Source organism: Myotis lucifugus, unplaced genomic scaffold (assembly GCF_000147115.1).
Source record: "Myotis lucifugus unplaced genomic scaffold, Myoluc2.0 scaffold_105, whole genome shotgun sequence".
Taxonomy (NCBI): Eukaryota; Metazoa; Chordata; class Mammalia; order Chiroptera; family Vespertilionidae; genus Myotis; species Myotis lucifugus.
This window is the reverse complement of record NW_005871153.1, coordinates 2,489,760-2,510,135: the sequence shown is the minus strand read 5'-3', so window position 1 is coordinate 2,510,135 and position 20,376 is coordinate 2,489,760. Positions and strand designations below refer to the sequence as shown.

The window sequence follows — 20,376 nt, the reverse complement described above, 5'->3', positions numbered from 1 at the left end:
GGTTGATTTTTGGCTTTTTGTCTAACATATTTTTTTTGCAGTTCCCACAGGGGAATCCTAGTCTTTTGATCTTTAAAAAATAAGTGATAATAATAATCCACCTACTAAACCCAGTAGGAAATAGGAAAATATTCCCTGGCTTCTTATAGTGCCTCAGAAAGCCAGGTTTCTTGAGTTCCCTGGAGCCTCCCTCTTGTTTAATTATGCCTTCTGTTGTGGAAGCCCTTACCACAGCTTCTTCTTCTCCTGAGTGTGGCCTTCTCCTCTAATGGGACTGTGGGCAGATGGAATAGGGTCGGGTTGTAATACGCAACAGAACAATCATTTAGCCATCCAGTTCTAGTTCTTTATGAAAGAGTCACAGGAGTACATGCAAACATAACACAGCCTTATTTACAATTTTAATTAGCCAGTTCTTTGGGAAAAATAAATTGCTAATGGTTTCTGTCTAGAATTTTAAAATATGAAATAATATTCACTTTCTGTTAGTACGATGAGGAGGAGTCACATTAGTGATAACCATGTGCAGCTAGGCAGTAGGAATCCTGTCTGCTGCGGCATGTTTGATAGCTGCTTTAATCCTATTAATTTTCTCACCAGGGGCACATATTGCCACTTGATGGTGTGCAAATCAGCTCAATTGCAGCAAGGCCTGTGGTGTGCTGTTTTGAAGGATGGTTACAAATGGTAGCAGCACCAAGGAAAAGTTAGATTTGGTGCAAGAGAAATAGGATTCTGAGGCAAGTTTCCTGACCCCAATCTGAGAAGCCTTGCTCTGGAGTCCTCTGTCATCTTTGATTCGTGGCAGCCCTAAACCATGATTCTGAAGCACTTCCTCTCCCCCAAATAAGCAGCACTTCCTATAATGAGACTATTTCTATATTTTGGTGTGTAAACACACACACACACACACACACACACACACACACACACACACAAACACACACGTGCTATTGTGATGTTCAAGTAGACAGCATTTGACTCTGCCATAGTTGCAAAGCTCCATTGTAAACATAGAATCCATCAGAAAAAAAGAGGAGGACATTGATCTTATCTGGCGTGTGTTAGTCTTTTTAATATAATTTTTTTCAAAGAATCATGTAGCGAGTTTTCTAAAACTACAGATTTCCTTTTAGCTTCTACCCAAGTCCTAGAAAATTGTAATTTCTGGGGGATAGGGCCCTAGGAACCTATATTTTTAACAAGCTCCCCAGGTGAATTATATGCACATTAAGGTTAGAGAACTGTTGTTCTGTGGATATCTATACAGATAAAATAGATACTCACTAAAATAAAGTATCACAACTTCTGAAAGACAGTCCACTTCCAGCAACACAGCATGAGGAACTCCACAGATCTGCTTGCCAGAAGAACTAGTGAAAATTATTTTTAAAAATTTAAAGTCTCTGGAAATGGTTCTACGTGCCTATAGCAAATGAAGGAATACTTATTCAAGAAAATCTACTAAGCCTCAATAAGAACAATGAGTCTGTGGTATTTGAACCAAGACCCATACCCTCCCTCTCCCATCCCAGCTCAGTAACATGGAAACTCTAGACTGTTGCAACCAAGGTCACAGGTCTCTCTTTCTCCCTAAGCTCCCACTTGAAGGATTGTCTTTCCAGATGAGGCATTTCTTATCCTGCTCCAAGCTCCCTGTTGCTATAGCTAAGTTCTGGGTGAGTGTGGCCAAGAGCTGGGAACTACTTCTGCCTAGTCCCCACTCATGGAACAGAGGCTCTAACATGGGTACAACACTGCTGAGAATTCTAGGATCCCAATTGCCCTTGCCCCAGCTGGTAATGGAGACATGCTGGGAGAGGCAAGGCAAGAAGACCTGAGGGTACTCTCTCCCCTCCTCTGAGAGTTCAGCTCCTAAAATGGGGATATCGCTCAGGGAAGCATGCTATTTCCCTCATGCCAGCACCAGAGCCATGGCTCAGAGATTTTTGCCTGGAGGTAGAAATAAACTGTAGTACAGAGAGTGCCAAATCTTTTCCCAAAGCTACTACTTCATTTGCACCACAAAGTGGATTAGTTCAAAACAACAGCATCTGAAAAATGCCCATAGGGAGGCCCCAGTGGAAGGCAATTGGGAGAAGATTGGTAGAGTCGTTGGAGATATAGGATAAATGGTGGGCATGCTAGTTTGCCAAGGAGAAGTGGGGAAAGAGACCTCCTGGGACCAGACAGTTCTCAAGTATTGACCCCAGAAACAGCCCTAGCTGGTTTGGCTCAGTGGATAGAGCGTTGGCCTTCGGACTGAAGGGTCTCGGGTTAGATTCCAGGCAAGGACACATGCCCGGGGTTGTGGGTTCGATCCCCAGTGTGGGGCATGCAGGAGACAGCCGATCAATGAGTCTCTGTCATCATTGATGTATCTGTTTCTCTCTCTCCCTCTCCCTTCTCTCTGAAATCAATATATATGAAACTATCTCTTCAAAGGAGCCCATATTTGATTGGATAAGACTGTGGAGGAATTTATGTCCCAGGACACTCTTGAAAACAACAATCAGCTGGAAGTTAGTGGAATTTAACAGCTGGAGGTAGTCAGGGAAAGAGAAAGTTAAAAGTTAAAGAGAGCACTGCCAAGGCCACTTCACCCCAGGGTGACTCTGGCACACCGAAGGCTGTACCCCCTAAGGAGTAACATCATAGGTTTCCACTGAGGGGGCTGAGGTGGAAATAAAACTTCCCTAAAACAATCCAGCCAGTTACTAAACAAATAAGCAAGGAAATAACAAGCCCTGAGGGGAAGAGGGGAGGGAGAGGACCAGTAACCAGAATTGCTACAATATAATATCTAAAATGTCTAGTTTCCATCAAAAACTGTAAGACTTGCAAAGAAACAGAAAAGTATAACAGGCGGGTGGGGTGGGGGTGGGGGGGACAGATAAAAGGCAGACAAGACCAAACTGGCTGTGAGAGACACTAGATGCCAGATTTAACAAGGATGTCAAAGTAGTTATTATAAATGTTTTTGTTTTGTTTTGTTTTTTAAAAAAAACACCAAAGGAATTCACGATTTAAAAAATAAAGGAAGGTATGATGACAATTTCTTGTCAAACATAGAATAGCAGTAAAAAAGATAGAAATTATAAAAAAGAACCAAAAGGAAAAATGCAATCATAGAAATAAAAATTCACCAGAGAAGCTCAACAGTAGATTTGAACTGGCAGAAGAAAGAATTAGCAACCTTTAAAATAGATCAATAGAAATCACTCAGTCTGAAGAACAGAGAGGAAACAGAATGAGAAAAAATGAACAGAGTCTTGGAAAAATATGGGACACCATTAAAGGTATTATCTTATGTATACTAGAAGTACAAGAAGGAGATGAGAGAGGGAGAAAGGAGCAGAAAAAAATATTAAAATAAATAATGGCTGAAATCTTCCAAAAATATTAAAAAAACATTAATGAATGCAGCTGGGAAACTTAAGGAACTCCAATGAGGATAAATTTAAAGAGATCCATAAACAGACACATCATAGTAAAAACACTGAACACCAAAGACAGGAGTAAATCTTGAAAGCAGCAAGAGGAAAGTGATTTGTCACAGGGAATCCCAATAATATTAATAGTTGATTTCTCATCAGAAACAGTGAAGCTCAGAAGGAAGTGGGATATTCAAAGTGCTCAAAGGAAAAAAAAACTGTCAACCGAGAGTTCGATAATACAACAAGCTTCTTCCAAATATGAAGTGAAATATGCCTTAGCCAGTTTTTCTCAGTGGTTAGAGTACCAGCCTGTGGACTAAAGGCTCTGGGTTCGAATCCAGTCAAGAGCACGCACCTTAGTTGCAGGCTCAATCCCTGGCCCTAGTAGGAGTGTGTGTGTGGAAAGCAACCAGTCAATGTATCTCTCTCACATTGATGTTTTTTTCTCTCTCTATTTCTTCCCCTCTCTTCAGCTCTCTCTAAAAATCAATGGAAAAATATCCTCAGGTGAGGATAACAAAAAAATAAGCAAAAAATTTTAAGTGAAAAAAAGATATTGCCAGATAAACAAATACTGTGAAAATTTGTTGTTAGCAGACACATCTTATAAGAAATAATAAAGGCCACCTTGGAATACAGTCTGATATTTCCTCAAACAGTTAAACATTGACTTCCCTGGGACCCAGTGATTCAACTCCTAGGTATATGCCTAAGAGAAATGAAAACAAAAAACAAACAAACAAACAAAAAACTGCACAAAATGTTCACACATTGTACACAAATGTTTATAGCAACATTATTCATAATAACTAAAAGGTGGAAGCAACCCAAATGCTCATCAGCTGATGAATAAACAAAAGGTGGCATATCCTTATAACGAAATATTATTTAGCTATAAAAAGACATGAAATACTGACACATACTATAACACAGATGAACCTTGAAAACATTTTACTAAGTGAAAGAAACTAGTCGCCAAAGACCACATATTTATATGACTTCATTTATATAAAAGTTCAGAATAGGCAAACCTATAGAGACAAAAAGTAGATTAGTTGCTTAGGGTTGGGATGAATGAGAGAGACGGGGACAGTAACAAAAGGATGTAGGGTTTCTTTTAGAGATAATGAAAACATTCTAAATTGGCTGTGGTGTTGGTTGCACATATCTGTATATTAAATACTATACTAAAAACCCTTGAGTTGTACACTTTAAATGGATGGATTATATAGTATGTGAATTATATCTCAATAAAACTGTTAAGAAAATGACAACTGGGGAGGGAATGTTTTTAAGTGGGTTCCCACTAGCTTTAAGATACCGTATTCTTAATGGTTGAAGAGCATGTCCCTGGTAGTGTTAGCAAGGTTGAGGTAGGAGGGTCAGGTGTGCCACTTGGCATTCACTCATTGGTGTAGTCAACAGACTTTTGTTGTCTGTGCCCTTTGCTAGACGCTGAGAACAGCAAGATTCATAAGACACAAAGATATCTTCAAGGACCTTGCCATTTAGCCATCCTCAAATTCAGGTACCTGATGCAAAGAGAATTTTGCCCACTAGGATGTAAGCTCCCAAGGGCAGAGCTTTGTGTGTTTCACTCACACTTGCATCTCCAGGACCTATAACAGTGCCTGGCACCTGGTAGGTCTCTAATAAACGCTTGTTAAGGACAGTAAGCATGCCACACCGTCCGTCACCAACCCAGAGCAGAGTTTGGTCAGCAAGGGCCCAGAACCGATAAGGCAGGGCCTTCACTTCTGAGGGAGCTCTATAGGATGTGATTCCAGCAGAAGCTGAACAAGATGGTGAATGAGAGCAGTGGTTTCCAACAGGGTGGGCCTTACAAGGTCCCCAGGTGATGCACACTAACATCCAGGAACTATGGGACTAGATGATATTTCAAGTTCCAGCTGAGCCCAAGCATCTTTGTTCCTGAGTTTATGGAAGTAAAGCCTCTGACACGTGTCCCTCCCTGACAAGAATGAATGTGGTCCAGTGTTTGCTGTTAACACTGGGATTCCTAAGGCGGGGCGTCTAGGGAAATCTGCACTTGTAAAATACTGCCTGTACCGCCAGCTAGACCTATTCTTGCTAATCAGATGGAATGGGATGCAGTGTTTGTATCACCACAAACAGCCTTGTGGGTGGAACTTCTGTTTTCTTCTAACTCAGTGGGAGGATTAGATTTTATTTTCTGATTTGTTCAGGGATCCACTTATGATCCACTATTGTCAGCATTAAACTTTCCTAAGGAGAGAAGAATGTGCTTTGAGCTAAGCCTGGTGAAACTGGTGCCCATGTCTAAGGCAGCAGTCCCCCCACTCCCCACCCCCCGGCTGCCCACTAGAGCAGTGGTTCTCGACCTTCTGGCCCTTTAAATACAGTTCCTCATGTTGTGACCCAACCATAAAATTATTTTCATTGCTACTTCGTAACTGTAATGTTGCTACTGTTATGAATCGTAATATAAATATCTGATATGCAGATGGTCTTAGGTGACCCCTGTGAAAGGGTCATTCTACCGCCAAAGGTACGCGACCCACAGGTTGAGAACCGCTGCACTAGAGTAACCTGGGGAGCTTTGCAAAAATACCACATGTGGGCCCCACTGCCCGAGACTGGCTTAACTGTGCTGGGGAAATCTGTGCAAGGTGGAGAATCGCTGGTCCAGGGTGAAGAAGATAAGCCAAGGGGCAATTGCCCTGAAGTCAAGCTCCAAACCTACTGGATAATTAGCTTGTGGACATGGAGGTGAGGGCTTCCCTTCAGGTGAGGAGTATCCAGGGAGAAGGAGTATCTGTCTTTACTCTCTGTTCCTTGTTCCCCATCCCAAACTCTCTAGCTGCCCCATTAACCTTTACCCACTGGTCTCTATTCAGCCATGTTTTGGGGATTGGCTCCTATTCAAACAAGAAACATAGGGAAGCTCCTTGGTTTAGCAGAGGCTCTTTCAGCATCAGTCTGGTATGTAATGCTGGCTTCTCTCGCCTGCTGCCACATCACCTGGCCTAGGCCCCTACTGAAAAGCTTCTCTGCTTTGACCAGCAGGGCTTGGCTGGCCACTCAGATTTCTAACTCATGCCTGGCACTGGCCTGGTACAGACTCCTCTCTTGACCATACACCACCACCCCCTCCCCCAGATTCCTCTCCTCTTCTCCCTCACTCCTAGTTCTCTGCCCACAGCCCTGGGACCTCTTTTCTGGTTTCACACCACGGCTCTCTGGGGTCTTCTGTCAGCATGCTCCTTGTCCTCAGGTTATTGATTTATGCCCTTTGGATGTGTACCCCCTGAGCCCTATAGCTCGCACTTTTACATACTCACATGCAGCCAGTGTCTGTTCTCTACTGTCTGCAGCCACCAAGGAGTTAATTGTCTGAAATTCAGCCGAAGCTGACTCATACCTTTGAGGTCTGCTGGAGCTGAATGAAAGGCATGAAATGGTCTATGAAACCTAGCCCATCAGATGAGATAACGTACGTGAAAGGGCTCACAGTGTAAAGCACAACACAAACACGAAGTATTTGTATTGATAAGCAGCAGCATTGCATATGCCATTCTGGGCTATGGGAGGTAGCCAGCCAGGAGTACCAGATAAGAGACAGAGACTGAGCAAGGACATATAGGCAAGATCTTCACAAATCAGGACATTTGAGAACTGAGAGGTCAGGACCGGGTAGGTAGGTGGGAAGGGAGCAGCACTTTAAAGCAGAGGTCAGCATTCATGACATAGCCAGAGGCCCAGAAATAGGAAGAACCAGAGGATTTCCATCAGCAAGTCCTTTTGGTTCTATCCTCAAAATATACCCAGTATCTGGCCACTTGTTATCACCTCCACCTCCACCACCCTGGTCCACGCTGCCATCAGCTCCTGCCTGGACTCTGGTAGCAGCTTCTATCTGGTCTCCCTGCTTCCACTTTTATTCCCTTACAGTCCATTCTCAACACAACAGCCTGAGTGATCCTGCCACAAGTAAAGTACATCACATCACGTCACTTCTGCACTCAAAATGCTTTAATGTCTTCCTATTCTCAGGATAAAAGCTGAAGTTCCTTACCATAGTTTATGAGGCTCTGTGTGGTCCGGACATAAGTTACCTCTTGAATCTCAACCTCTACTACCTACTCATCCCCTCCAATCAGCCTGGGCTTCTTGCTGTTCTTTGAACTCTCCGTGGTTGTTCCTGCCCCATGGTCTTTGCCCTTGCTGTTCCTTCCACCTGAAACCTCTTCCTACCTGTTCACTCTCTTACTTCATTCAGGGCTAAGCTCAGGCAAGTCATCCCTGGTTTTATGGGTGAGTCTGCCCTGACTTCTCTATCTTAAGTAGTGCTTCCCAACTCCATCACAATCTGTCTTTAACTCAGCTGTATTTTATAGCGGCGGTCGCCAACCGGTGGTCCGAGGACCACTGGTAGTCCGTGAGGCCGGAAAGGTTGGCGACCGCTGTTTTATAGCACTGAAGTAAGAAATACATAATAAATATTAATCTATTCTCTGACTTCTCTACTAAAATGTAAACTCCGTGAATGTAGAAATTTCATTTGTCTTGTTTCCTACTTGCACAGTGTCTTACATTGTTGAATGAATAGTTGAATAAACAAATAGGATAGAGATTTAAGACTCTAGCCATAAGGCAATATATTTATTAAAAGGGCAAAGTGTTACCCTAATCCTTAGCTTTCCAGTGGCTCTGTGGAGACAAGGACCTGTTTGTTCCCCAGGATGACTGGCCTTGGGTTTACAGATGAGATGGAAATTATTGCTCCAGGAGGGAGAAGATAAGAGAAGCCCACCTGCAGGTTCCTGCCCACTCAGGAGCTGGGCTGTGCCCAAGGGCATTCCGAGGGAACACCAAAGGCCTAATGGGGAGGCCTTGGAGATGTAGACATTTGTATTGAATTCTCTCTCCACGGGCCCTGTTTCTGTCCAATATGAGTTTTTAAATCTTTGGGAAGAAATTTCTCATCATCTCTCTTCTCCCTTGAGGGACATCCTTGGCCAGCCCAATTGTTTCACATTTATGGCAAGGTAAAACAGCATTGTGGGAAACAGCAGAGGCACTAGGAGCTAACTGTGGTTCTCCATTTCCTTCCTAGTTGTGCAATCGTAGGCAAGTTATTCGGTTTTTGAGAGTCTCCCCACTATAAATGGGGAATAATGATTGTGCCTTTTCCAGGGATGTTGTAAGGATGAGATGTGATCATGCATTTTAGGCACAACATTTGGCATGGTGTTATGCTTGGTGAATGTTCGGCTGTTGTTATTGTCAGGGTTGGGAGTGTTAAAAGAAATAGTTCTCCTTGTTCAGGAGGAGCTCCTCAGAGTTCTCCTCTGCAGAGTTCTCCAACTTTAATGTACACACATATCACTTGGGGTGATCTTGTTGAAGTGCAGATTCCGATTCAGGATGTTGGGAAGGGGCCTGAGAGTCTGCACTTCTAACCAGCTCCCAGATTATACTGATGCCACAGACCAAGCACTGCATAGCCAGGCCCTACAAGAGAAGGGGCTGAGGGAAGAAAGTACTGGTGAATGCATTTTCTTGACGTCTTATAGCCTCGGATTTCAACCATAAAGGCAGCCTGAAATTACTACATCACAACCCAGAAGAGCTGCATTGTTCCCAACCACTCTCTCCTCTGGTGCCCCCGAACCTGATTCCAGCTGCCCCCACCGGCTCCCTGTCACATCAGTCCTGCAGTGATATCTCATGCAAAGATACTCATGCCCTCCAGGGAGTTTCACTCAGAACTGAGAAGGAAGAGAAAGAGAGGCTGGCTTCTTTTAACTTAAATCTGCTCCTGGGTTTCCTGGCCCTGGGACATATGGCCAGGCGCTTGTTTTCATGGCTGCTTAATGGTTTGTAAAGCAATTGCTGGAGGAAACATTGCTGCAGCAAGCCAGGTGAAAGGGACAGTGGGGTTCAGGCCAATGTTATCTTTGCTGAACACTGGGCTGCTCCGGCTCCTTCCCTCTCTCCCCCGACAGTGACAGATGGCTTCCACATGGTTTGACCTACTGTTTGGCCAGATTTGACCAGAGAGTCATCCATCAACTGCCCTATTTGGCCCCCTAAAGGGTACCCTGTGGTTTGAAGGAGGCAGGAGTTGGAGTGTTCATTTAGAGCTCATCACATCTCAGCTATTGCAGAAGAGTTTCAAGCATGGACAGCTCTTATCCCAGATGTTACTCTCCCAGTGTCCATATGTTTTGAGGGGGATCAGCAGGTTTACATGGTAAAGTTAAACTAATTAATCAAAAGCTGATGCTTTAACAGCTTCAGTACCCAACGTGGGTTTGGTACTAGCAAAGATGTAAGCAATGCATATGGCATTATCAATCTGGAGAAAGGAAGTGAGGTTCGGCTTTTTCCATTGCTTTGGTACAGTCTCTTTATTTTCTTACTGATGTCAAATGTTACTCACGAAGCCACTGAAAGCTGTATGGGAAAATCTCCAAATACTTCTCCTTATGACTTTCTTTGAATGTGACAAAACCAGACCTTAAATGAATATAAACTGCAGGGCATGAGAAAAGGTAGCTATAAGCAGGGGGCTCGTGTGGATTAGGAATCGGGAGGCCTGGGTCTAGTCCCATTTTGCCTCTCTCTTTGTGACTTTGAACACATCACTTGATTGATTTCACACATTTTTAAGTACCTACTAAGTGGACTCAAAAAGTGTCTGGGCTTTTTTTCCCTAACTGTAAAAAGAGATTGTTACATGAACTTGGCTTCTAAAATACTGTAAATAGTGTGTTTATATTCCTTTCCTTATTAAAGCAGTATTTGCTCATTAAAACTTGCCTATTCTACTTGTCTATAAATTATACTTTATTTTTTAAAAAATAAAAGCTCTACCAAAGTATAAAAAGATGGGGAAATTTGAGTAGAAAATTACAGCTTTCACGGAATGCAACCTGACCAAGTCTATTAAAATGAAAAGCCCATCAAAATAATTTTTAAAACTAAAAATACTAAATGTATTAAAATACTAAATGTATTAAAATACAAAATTTTCACACCCCCTAGCATTATTTGCAGAGAAAACAAAAAAACAAAAATTAGAAATAACCTTTGTGTCTCAATAAAAAGTAGTTTGAGAAAAACAAAAGGTTAAATATGAATTCCCCATTAGCTCCATCACCCATAGACATTTAATGTTTTGGTGGTTCAGCAAGGATGAAAAGGGCTGGAGGAAAAAGTACTGTATACTTTTTCTGTATAATTTTTAAGAAATTATTTTTTTTGTGTGTGTATATATATATATACATATATATGTATATATATATATATAAATTATTTTTAAAAATCTTCCTATGTACAAGAGAATTAAGATGAGAAAAAGACCCCCCAAAATTCCCACTACTGTGTGTATATCTGATTCAAAATAAACAGTCAATGACTGATAATATGTGTGTGCTTCCTTACTGTACACAATGTTTTTCTCAGGTAAGGCTGTACTACTTTTATATATTTTGTTCCTCACATTTTGATGTGACATTTGGTTTCCATTTGACCTGAATGATTTTTGCTGAGTACCTTGGCCCTTGGACGGGTATTTGCTGGCCTCCCTCCCTTGACTTTTGGGTGTGGGGAGGCCAGGTCTCCAGAGCTTGGTCAGAGGATGGAATTCCTTTCAGGAAAGTGACCCCTATGTGGTTGTTGTGCCTCCCCTTCTCTGATGGTCTGATGATGACAGCCTCCATTTTCATCATCATAACTTAAAAGCTGCAGCCCCATTAACTGGAATGGAATTGAGAACCCCTGCCCAGGACTCATTCTTCCCAAAGATGAGACAGCTCTTCACTGACTCCCCTCCGCCTCTTAGGAGATGAAGGTGAGAAATGTTGCCCCTGGACAACAAACGAAGGGCCCCATGCCAGCCTGGGACCTTTGCCAAATGGTCAGGAGTAGGAGAAGGATCTGTCCCCTTGTATGAGGACAAGACATTCCCACTTCTGGGTGCCTTGGGCATGGCTAACACAGACCAAGGGAGGGGCGATGCCTTAAGAAGGCCATCCCAAGAGACAGAGAGTTCTGTTTTTCCAGCTTAAGGTATGGAAGAAGACTGTGTTGAAAGGGCATGGCTCACAGAGCAAGTCACTGGCTGATTCTGAACTCTCTGATCCCTCTGGGCGAAGGAAAGACCTGTGGACAAGTTAGGGCCCCAGACCTTTGAATTCTAGGGGAAGGGCATCTGCCAGCAGAGGGTGTGCTGTGCAGGGATGTGGCCTGACAAACTGCCAGGGCAGCTTCGCCTGCGGCAGGGACTTTTCTCAGGAATAGGAGGGCAGGCACACTGTGGCATGCTCTCTGTGACATACAATGGGACCTTGGACTCTTGTTGGAATATGTGTCTCTAATTGGAATAGTTGATGTGTTTTTCTTTTTGTTGTACTTTTAACGAATACTTCAAGTTGGTTTGCATTTAATTTGGAGAGTTAACACCAATCTGCTGTAACTGGATGAGGGAAAAGATATGACATTCTTTGAGTTATTGGTTATACGCCAGGCAATGGACTGGATGTTTTATGTCTCATGTAACCCATGGGAGGGAGTGTCTGATTCATAGTGGGAATCTGTGACCACAGGAGTGTAAAATTCACCCCTGCTTGTAGGAGTGAAGTGAATGGCATTCAAATAATACACATATTCAGAAATTATCTGTTCTCATACACAGCCCCTGACATGGAGCCTAGGGCTACCAGAATGATTACTTGCATCACATGATTATTTCTAGAAGACCAGTATCTCTTTCAGAGTATATCACTTAAGAAACTTCATCTAAAGAGAAAAGTTATCTGGGTTTTTAAGTAGAAAGTTATCCTTATCCACAAGTAACTCTGCATGTTTTGTGGCCAGTCAGGGCAGCCAGGAGTCAGGTTCAAAGCGAAAGCCTTTGGCAGGGCTAAAAACTCTCATCAAAATTCTGCCAAGAAGTTCTTTCAGGAGAATGACTCTGCTCCATTGATTTCAGTTCATCACAACAGGAGACAAGTCCTCAGGAGAAGGGGGCCGTCCATCCCGTGACTCCAATTAATGAACTCAGGAATGAAATGAGAAAACAGAGAATTTTGTAGGCGACAAAGCTGGGGAAGGGTGTAAACATAAAGGGTTTTTGAGTTAGCAAGATTTTGCTGGAATTTAGTTGTTGTTGTTTTTTTCCCATTTGTAAGCAAATTTTGGGAGGAGAGCCTTTGGGGAGAGGTCGGATGGGGTGGAGGAAGCAGCAGACAGTGCTGTGGGAGCTTGCGCTCTGCAGGGTAGACAGTGTTTACATCTGGACTGTGCAATACTTTGAGTAACGTTAATAATGATAGCACTTGCATACATGTGGGGGAGGGGTTGAAGTTAACAAAGCCGTTTTAAAGCGAGGGATTAAGAAGAAACTCACTAAGCCAGAGTTATTAGTTATATTATTAACTTCTGGCCAAGGAATCAGGTTAGTCTAGGCAGCTCTGCTCAGGGGAAGGGGCTGAAGAGGAGGGGGGAGGGGAGTAGCTGGCGTGTGGTCACTCAGCTCCAGCTGCGGCCTGCACATGGCAGGGCAGAGAGCAGAGCCAGAGTGAGGGGCTGAGGCAGAGGGGCCGCCGAGGCTGGGCTGTGCGTACTTCTGTGTGTACGCTTCCCTTGCCAGCCCTTTAGGACACAGGGCAGTCTTGAAAGCACAAGTCAGATCACGTTACTCTTTTGTATAAAACTTTCCCATTGCACATGGACACTTGAAAGTTTTGAGTTTCCTTTGTTTCTTCGGTTTATACCCCACTTCCTCCAAAGAAGAGGGTTTCAAGAGGGGAATAGATTTAGTCATCATTCCCCAGGCACTGGAGATAAGAAAGAAGAAAACTGTGACTTCCTAAATTCTCTCTATGTGCTATCTGGTGTCCTTCATAAACAGAGAATGTATTGAGAGGCCTGGGATGCGTGGAACTGACAGTGCTTTCTCAGAAATGGAATGGCTGGGATCATTTAGCTCAACTCCCTCACTTTACAGATAAGGAAGCTGAGGCACAGAGGAGGCAAGTGACATCTTAAGTGAGTGCCAGGGGTGAATCAGCACTCATGTCTCCTGACTCCTGGCCCAGTGAGTTAGATGCCCTCAACGGATGGACAGCTCTGCAGATGAAGGGAATTGAGGCTGGCAGGCAAGGGTGGCAAGGCCAGGCAGATTCGGGGAGGGGTTCGGGCCAGGAGACAGCTGGTAGGAAATGGAAAGGCTGTGAAGAGTCAAAATATCCATTCCTGCCCTAACTGGTTTGGCTCAGTGGATAGAGTGTCAGCCTGGGGACTGAAGGGTCCCAGGTTTGATTCCAGTCAAGGGCATGTACCTTGGTTGCGGGCACATCCCCAGTAGGGAGTGTGCAGGAGGCAGCTGATCCATGTTTCTCTCTCATCGATGTTTCTAACTCTCCCTCTCCCTCTCTGTAAAAAATCAATCCTATCTAATAAAGAGGGAATATGCTAATTGACTGCCCCACCCTCAAAGATGGTGGCACCCAGTCCCCTCACCCCCCAGCTTCCCAGGGCTGTCTGAGGCTCAGGTAACCAGGGCCGGCTGAGGCTTGCGCTGCCGGCAGTGGCAGCAGGAGAGGTGCGATGGGGCATCACCTTCCCCTGATTGCCGGGTCGCCTCCCGCCCCTGAGGGCTCCTGGACTGTGAGAGGGGGCAGGCCGGGCTGAGGGATGCCCCCCTCCAGTGCATGAATTTTCATGCACCAGGCCTCTAGTAAGATATATTTTTAAAAAAATATCCATTCTTGCTGGCTGTATCCCCAGGACAGACTATGTTCCCAAATACTCCTTAACAGAGACACAGAAGAACCACATGGATGAGTTGCCCAAAGCCCATGACATGTCATTTGTGCCTAAGGACTGAGCATCCCTATTTTTCTAAGCCTCTTAATCCAGCTCTTTAACCTTGTCTCTTGTTTTTTTCTTTTTAGTCATTTGAGACCCTCTGCCTTTTTTTGTTTGGTTTGTGGCTGCAGTTTAGAATCTACCTGCCCATTTGTCTCGGGTTCTAGGCTGAAGGAAAATAAAGAAGATGATGATGGTGAACTTGGGCAATGTGACGTGCCTGCAATGTTCTGCTATTCTGAAAAGGAGCATAGAGGGGGAAATTAACAAGTTCACGAGTCAACATTATGTTTGTTCCTCTATTATGAGGAATACTGCCTCTATTTTGTGAAGCATAATCATTTGTTAGTTTCAGTAAGACATTTATCTGCCCACTGATAAGGAAACAATAAAGGCATTTACTGTGCTAGTTTCTCGAATGTGAAATGTAAGCTGTGGTCTTTGTTTGTTTTTAGCTTTCATTTATGATCACAGGCTTTAGGGCTGAAGGGGGCCTTGGAGGACGGCCAGCCGCACCACCACCCCCTGCTCAGGAAGCCCCTTCCCAGCCTCCTGGGTCCCTGCCCTCTGCATCCCACAGCAAGTTGCCTCTACCTCTGTCAAAACACTTACTCATTTTCCTTTAAATTACAGTTATTTGAGGACTTTTCTTAAGCCTCAGCTGTGACCCCCTGAGGGCAGGAATCCTGTCTCATTCCTCTTTGATCTCCCACAGCCCCCAACACAGAGACTGGCCCAGTCTCCATAAATATTTGAATGAGTGACAAGGTGTTAACAGCCTCAAGAAGGCAGCACAGTTAGACATTTCTAATAGCTGGAAAGTTCTTCCTGAAAGTGAGCAGGAATCTGCCTCCCTGGGTTCCCTGTGGGGGAGAATGGAAATAGGCGGTGATGACAGAGGGCCAGCCACCCACGAGGTGCAGGAGGGACCCTGGACACAGACTGGTGCCCTGCTCTTACTGATTTTCTTGCTTCCTGTCTGGCCAAAGAACACAAGGTCTTTTTCCAAGGACAGGAAAACCCAGCAATCCTAGATAGACCTGGATACGTGTGTGTGCGGGGACCAGTTCCAGGATTCGAATCCACGTGGCAATGCCCCACCCATATCCCCTCAGCCCACCCTAGAGGTCATCTGCAGACAGTTCCCCCACACGCTGACAGCTTCCTGGGTTTCTCTGCCCAGGGTCACGCTCTGACCTGCAGAGTGTGCTTGGCCTGTGTGGAGGTCAGGCTGGAAATGCCAGGGAGTTACTCCAGGAGAGACCTGCAACAATGAGCCATGAGCAAACACCCCAGATTCCTCACCTCCGGGTGGGACAGCTCAGAAGAGCGATCAGGAAGGATGCCCCCCAGTTGCTCATAGCAGTGACCCACTCATGAACACACCCTTTCTTCATGTTTCTCCCTGTCCTCTTTGACTTCCCCACTCCCTTACTGTGCTTCCTGGGATCCCACCCAAGTAAACTACCTGCCCCAACCCTTGTCTCAGGGTTCTCTTTGGGGGAACCCAAATAAAACAGAGACACAGTCAGGAAACTTGGGGGAATACAAATGTTATTCCCTTAGAAGACAGGACTTTTAAAATCAGTACATGCCTTTTTTCTTTTCCTTTCTATTTCTAAGTGCAGAGTTGGTTTTTCTGTCAGTTCTATAAATAGAGTTTAATTTTAAGTGGAATCTATGTCCTAACTCAGAAAACAGGGCTGATAATGACTTCTAAATCTCTGAAGGATCGTTATTTCAAACAACAAGTCTGATATTCTAGTTCATGAAGGAAATGTACTATGTCAGAAGGATCTCGGGCCAGACTAAAGAAATGCATGGGGGTCATTAGGCATCAGGATGGATTTGTGTCCAAGTGTGACACCTAACCTTTTAAACTTCACGGAGATTTTTAAATGAAGCGGGACCTTATCTACCTGGCTCAGGTTTTGGGATGGAATGCTTAGGAGAAAGCTAAGATGAATGGGTACCATGAGGGATGAGGGAAAGAAAAGTAAAGAACCTCATTAAACGTACCCAGTATTAATGAGCTACCCCTGAGCTACTGGAACCAAGAGAAAATGCCGTTGTTGAAGAATATTTATTATCATTTGAGAAGATTTGTAACAAAGATCAAGGCTGTACAAGCCACCTGCCACCCTTCTTCAGGCAGACACTGTGTGAATCAGAAGGGCTCTCTGTGGGCGCCACACTATTGCTTGATTGTTTTGACACCTCAGACCATTAATAGGAGATAGCAGTTAAAAATAACCACGCTCACTGGTCTTATGTTTGTGGGGTTTTTCTTTGGTCTCGTTCCTTCCTGGAGCGTTTTCTGCTAGCCTAGTAGGAAACAACGCACATGGTGGTCATGAATTTTAACTGGCAATGAATGATAGGAATGAGTGTGAACAATACCTTAAGATGAAAGGAGTCAGCAGGGCCAGGAGAGCCCCACAGATGCCTTTTGGGGTCAGGTGGGGAAATGTCCCTAAGTAGAGATCGGAAAGGGTTCCATCGATCTTATTTTTAGCATGGAAAAATGTCGTGGCTTTGAATGTTCTCTTTATTTAAACCCCGCCTGATGGCCAGTGCCTAGCTCTTGTGGAGGAGGGAGCAGTGTGGGGGCAGCTAAGTCTTCGCTTGTGATAGGAAGATGTGGAGTTACGGTGTAACATCTGTCCTTTGCCCTCGTTGATGCGCATTGCTGCCCTGTTGTAGGTGGCAATAATGGCCCGGGTACAGCTCTCTCCTGAGAAAGAGAGGTGCTTTTGCCTCCTTAGTCTGAGCCATTACTTGCAGAGAGTAACTCTTAGAAGTACCATGCTGTCCCCTTGGCATGACCTCCTAAGATGATAGTGAGGTTTACTGAGGCAGTCTACGCAAAGTGACTGCATTTATGTGCAATAGTAGTTGGCACGAAAACTATTCCCATCCCCAGAATAAAAAGCCTCCATTACTGTACCTGCTATCTGTAGAAATTTTATCATAGACAAAGACTTACCTTAGGCCCAAAATGGATATGCTATTGTGGCCTTTCCCATCCTCTCTCATGCTTTTTATTTGGGGGAGCTTCCTTCCCCAAATCCTCACCCCAGTAGTGCTCAGTGGATGCCTTTCCAGCCTGCCCCACGGAGCGCTCACTCTCCTTTCTTTCCAGAATGCCTATGTCAACATCAACCGCATCATGTCCGTGGCTTCCCGCCTCTCTGAGGCCGGTCATTATGCCTCGCAGCAAATCAAGCAGATTTCCACGCAGCTGGACCAGGAGTGGAAGAGCTTCGCGGCTGCCCTGGACGAGCGCAGCACCATCCTCGCCATGTCCGCGGTGTTCCACCAGAAGGCCGAGCAGGTGAGGCCAGGGGAGCTGCAGGGGTTGCTGTGGGTGGGAAGGGAGGAGGACCAGGGGAGGGGCAGGTGGGAGGAGATGCACCTTGTAGAGAGCCCCTCTCCTCTTTGAAACCCTGAAGGCCCTGCTGAGTTGTTGCAACAGTAACGCAATCTGCCACTTTTGTGGCCCCATGTACATAAAGGAACAGTGATGGCTGTGCTTGTCATCCAGATGAGAAAGACCCAGGGCCTGTTTACATTCACGGGGTAGTTTGTTGGTGTGTGTCCTTGTGTGGGCTGACTTTTAGTTTGCGTTCCCTGAGCATAGACCAAAGGGGTGAAAGTATCATAGGATCCTGAGAGCATGATTTTACATGAAGCATTTGCTATGGGTAATAATAATGTAGCATTAACACTAGAAGTATCAATGATTTGTTCTCATTTACTTACTGGTATTGGCCGGTGACATTACTGACTCCTTTTACAGAGAGGAGCCTTGAAGCTCAGAGAGAGTAAGAGACCTGCCTGAGACCCAGTGGTGGGCTGGAGCTGGCTCTAACCAGATCATGGAGGTCTAGTTAAAATCCTAGAAATGTTGTGAACTGGTTATTAAATATAGCCATTACTTAAAACTAAATTTATATCAAATATGTCATATTAAAAACAAAGCCAACACATACTCAAAACTCATTACGTCTTAATTATTTTGTTACATTTCATTAAGTTCTTGACATTGTTTATTATCTATCTGGAAGTGTATATCTATGGTAGAAATACTATACAGTGTGTGCTACCAGTCATCGCTGCCTAACTCTATGTTTGGTGAGGTCACTTGAAATAGATCCAGGGAGGGGATTTACAGCCTGGGAATCATCAAATGCTACAAACCACGGCTTGATCTATTGTTTTATTGATTGTCTAGACTCTAGAGTCTTACAAAATGAGGGGGGAAATATTTAGAAGTACAGACTAAACTTAAAATGTGTCTTATCTGTAGCTCTTACATTGTGAATAGCACAGAGAATTGAGGAAATAGTCTTCTGATATTCAGAAACGATTATTCCATTCAGCCAAGAAGCCCCTCTCATCTAGGATGAACAAGTTATGCTCTGACATAAGTCTTGAGGTATTTTCACTTTTGTCTTACACCAAAATTGAAACTATTAACCAGCTTTGATGTCAAAACTATACAACTGTGTCACATACAAAAGCACCCTGTGAGGATCAGTTGGCTACATGGAATTTACAATAAAGAGCATTGTGTATGTTATTATTCTGTGTAAATTATGTTTTGCATATCTTTCATGTTAGTAAAGTTCATAATACAGGTGTGTGTGTGTACATACATATATATGCTAGTGGCTAAACATTTACTAACATACCACCGTGAAATTCAAACAACTTACAGACAACTGGGATTTCAACCCATGTGTGTCTAACATTAAAGTCTGTGGTCTTAACCTCTACATTTCTTTCTTTGTATAACATTTGGTAGCTTCCCAGATAATGGAGAGTTGGACACAAGATCATAATCTTTCCCTCTGTTACCCACCTAATGTGGACGGCAATATGGGATCATTGAGAGTCCAGGCTTGGTGAACAGACACATGGAGGTTCCCATCGCAGCCCCATGATTCATTTACATTAGGCAGTTCATCCCACTCGTCTAAGCTTATTTCCTCATCTCTAATGTGGGATAATTCAAACTTCCCAGCGCGATGGAGCATGGAAGGTGCCTCATGTGCTTTTTAAATGGCAGATTCTACTGTGGGTCTTTCTTCAACATACTCTCCTGGTGTTCTTTATTTCCTTCATTGCGCCTGTTTCCACCTGAGACCTTCCAAAGCAGCCGTGGGCAAACTACGGCCCACGGGCCGGATCCGGCCTGTTTGAAATGAATAAAACTAAAAAAAAAAAGACCCTACCCTTTTATGTAATGACTAGAGGCCCGGTGCACGAAATTCGTGCACTGGGGATGGGTGGGGGGTCCCTTAGCCCAGCATGTGCCCTCTTGCAGTCCAGGACCCCTCCCTTGTTACTGCCCACCTGCTTGCTGCTTCCTACCGCTTGGCTTGCTGCTCCTTAGTTCTGCCACGAAGGCCTTGGGTCTGCTGGGTGCCGGGCCTGCGGGTTTGTGTCTCTGATACCCACAGCAGCCCCAGCACCAAGGTGGCCGGCCTTGGGGCTGCTGGGTACAGGCCCCCCATTGCATGTTTGTGTCTTCTATCAGGCCCCCAGCAGCCCCAGCAGCCCCACCACCACCTAAATAACTTAAGGGAAACTGTATTTAGTCTTCTTTTAAAAGCAATCTAGTTTAAAAATGAGTTGCAGTTAAGACAGAACAAAGAACATGGTACCTAAGAGTGAGATAGACTGACAGAGGAGAGGCTGGGCACTGGTCAGGGGCTTACATGCCAACTGTTCTACACCTGGGAAATGATGTAAAATCGGTTTATTTAGTTTTCTGCATAATGGTCTTCTCCAGCACTGAGGTCAGAGGAGCCACCTTCCTGCCCGTAGGCTGCTTCTCAGAGTCGAAAATTTCGCCATAGGCCTCTGCTTAGGACAGGACCTCTGCACCCCCAGGGTGCATAAACACACAGGGCTTCCATCAGGCTTCGCTGATCCGGGGCCGGGAGGCTCGCGGGTCCATTGATCCCGGGCCGGGAGGCCTCCTTGGCTCCTCTGATCCCGGGGCCGGGAGGCCTCCTCGGCTCCGCTGATCCCGGGGCCGGGGAGCCTTCTCGGTCCCTTCTGATCCCAGGGC

At 44.7% G+C, this 20,376-nt stretch overlaps 1 protein-coding gene across 1 annotated transcript in view; it reads left to right on the top strand.

Moving 5' to 3' along the window:
* Positions 1-20,376, top strand: part of LOC102442254 (kalirin RhoGEF kinase) — a 279,390-nt gene that overhangs the window by 72,956 nt on the left and 186,058 nt on the right. Inside the window, exon 7 of the mRNA XM_023757300.1 lies at positions 17,440-17,631. Within this exon, the coding sequence (XP_023613068.1) occupies positions 17,440-17,631 (192 nt within the window). The remainder of the gene's footprint in view (positions 1-17,439; positions 17,632-20,376) is intronic.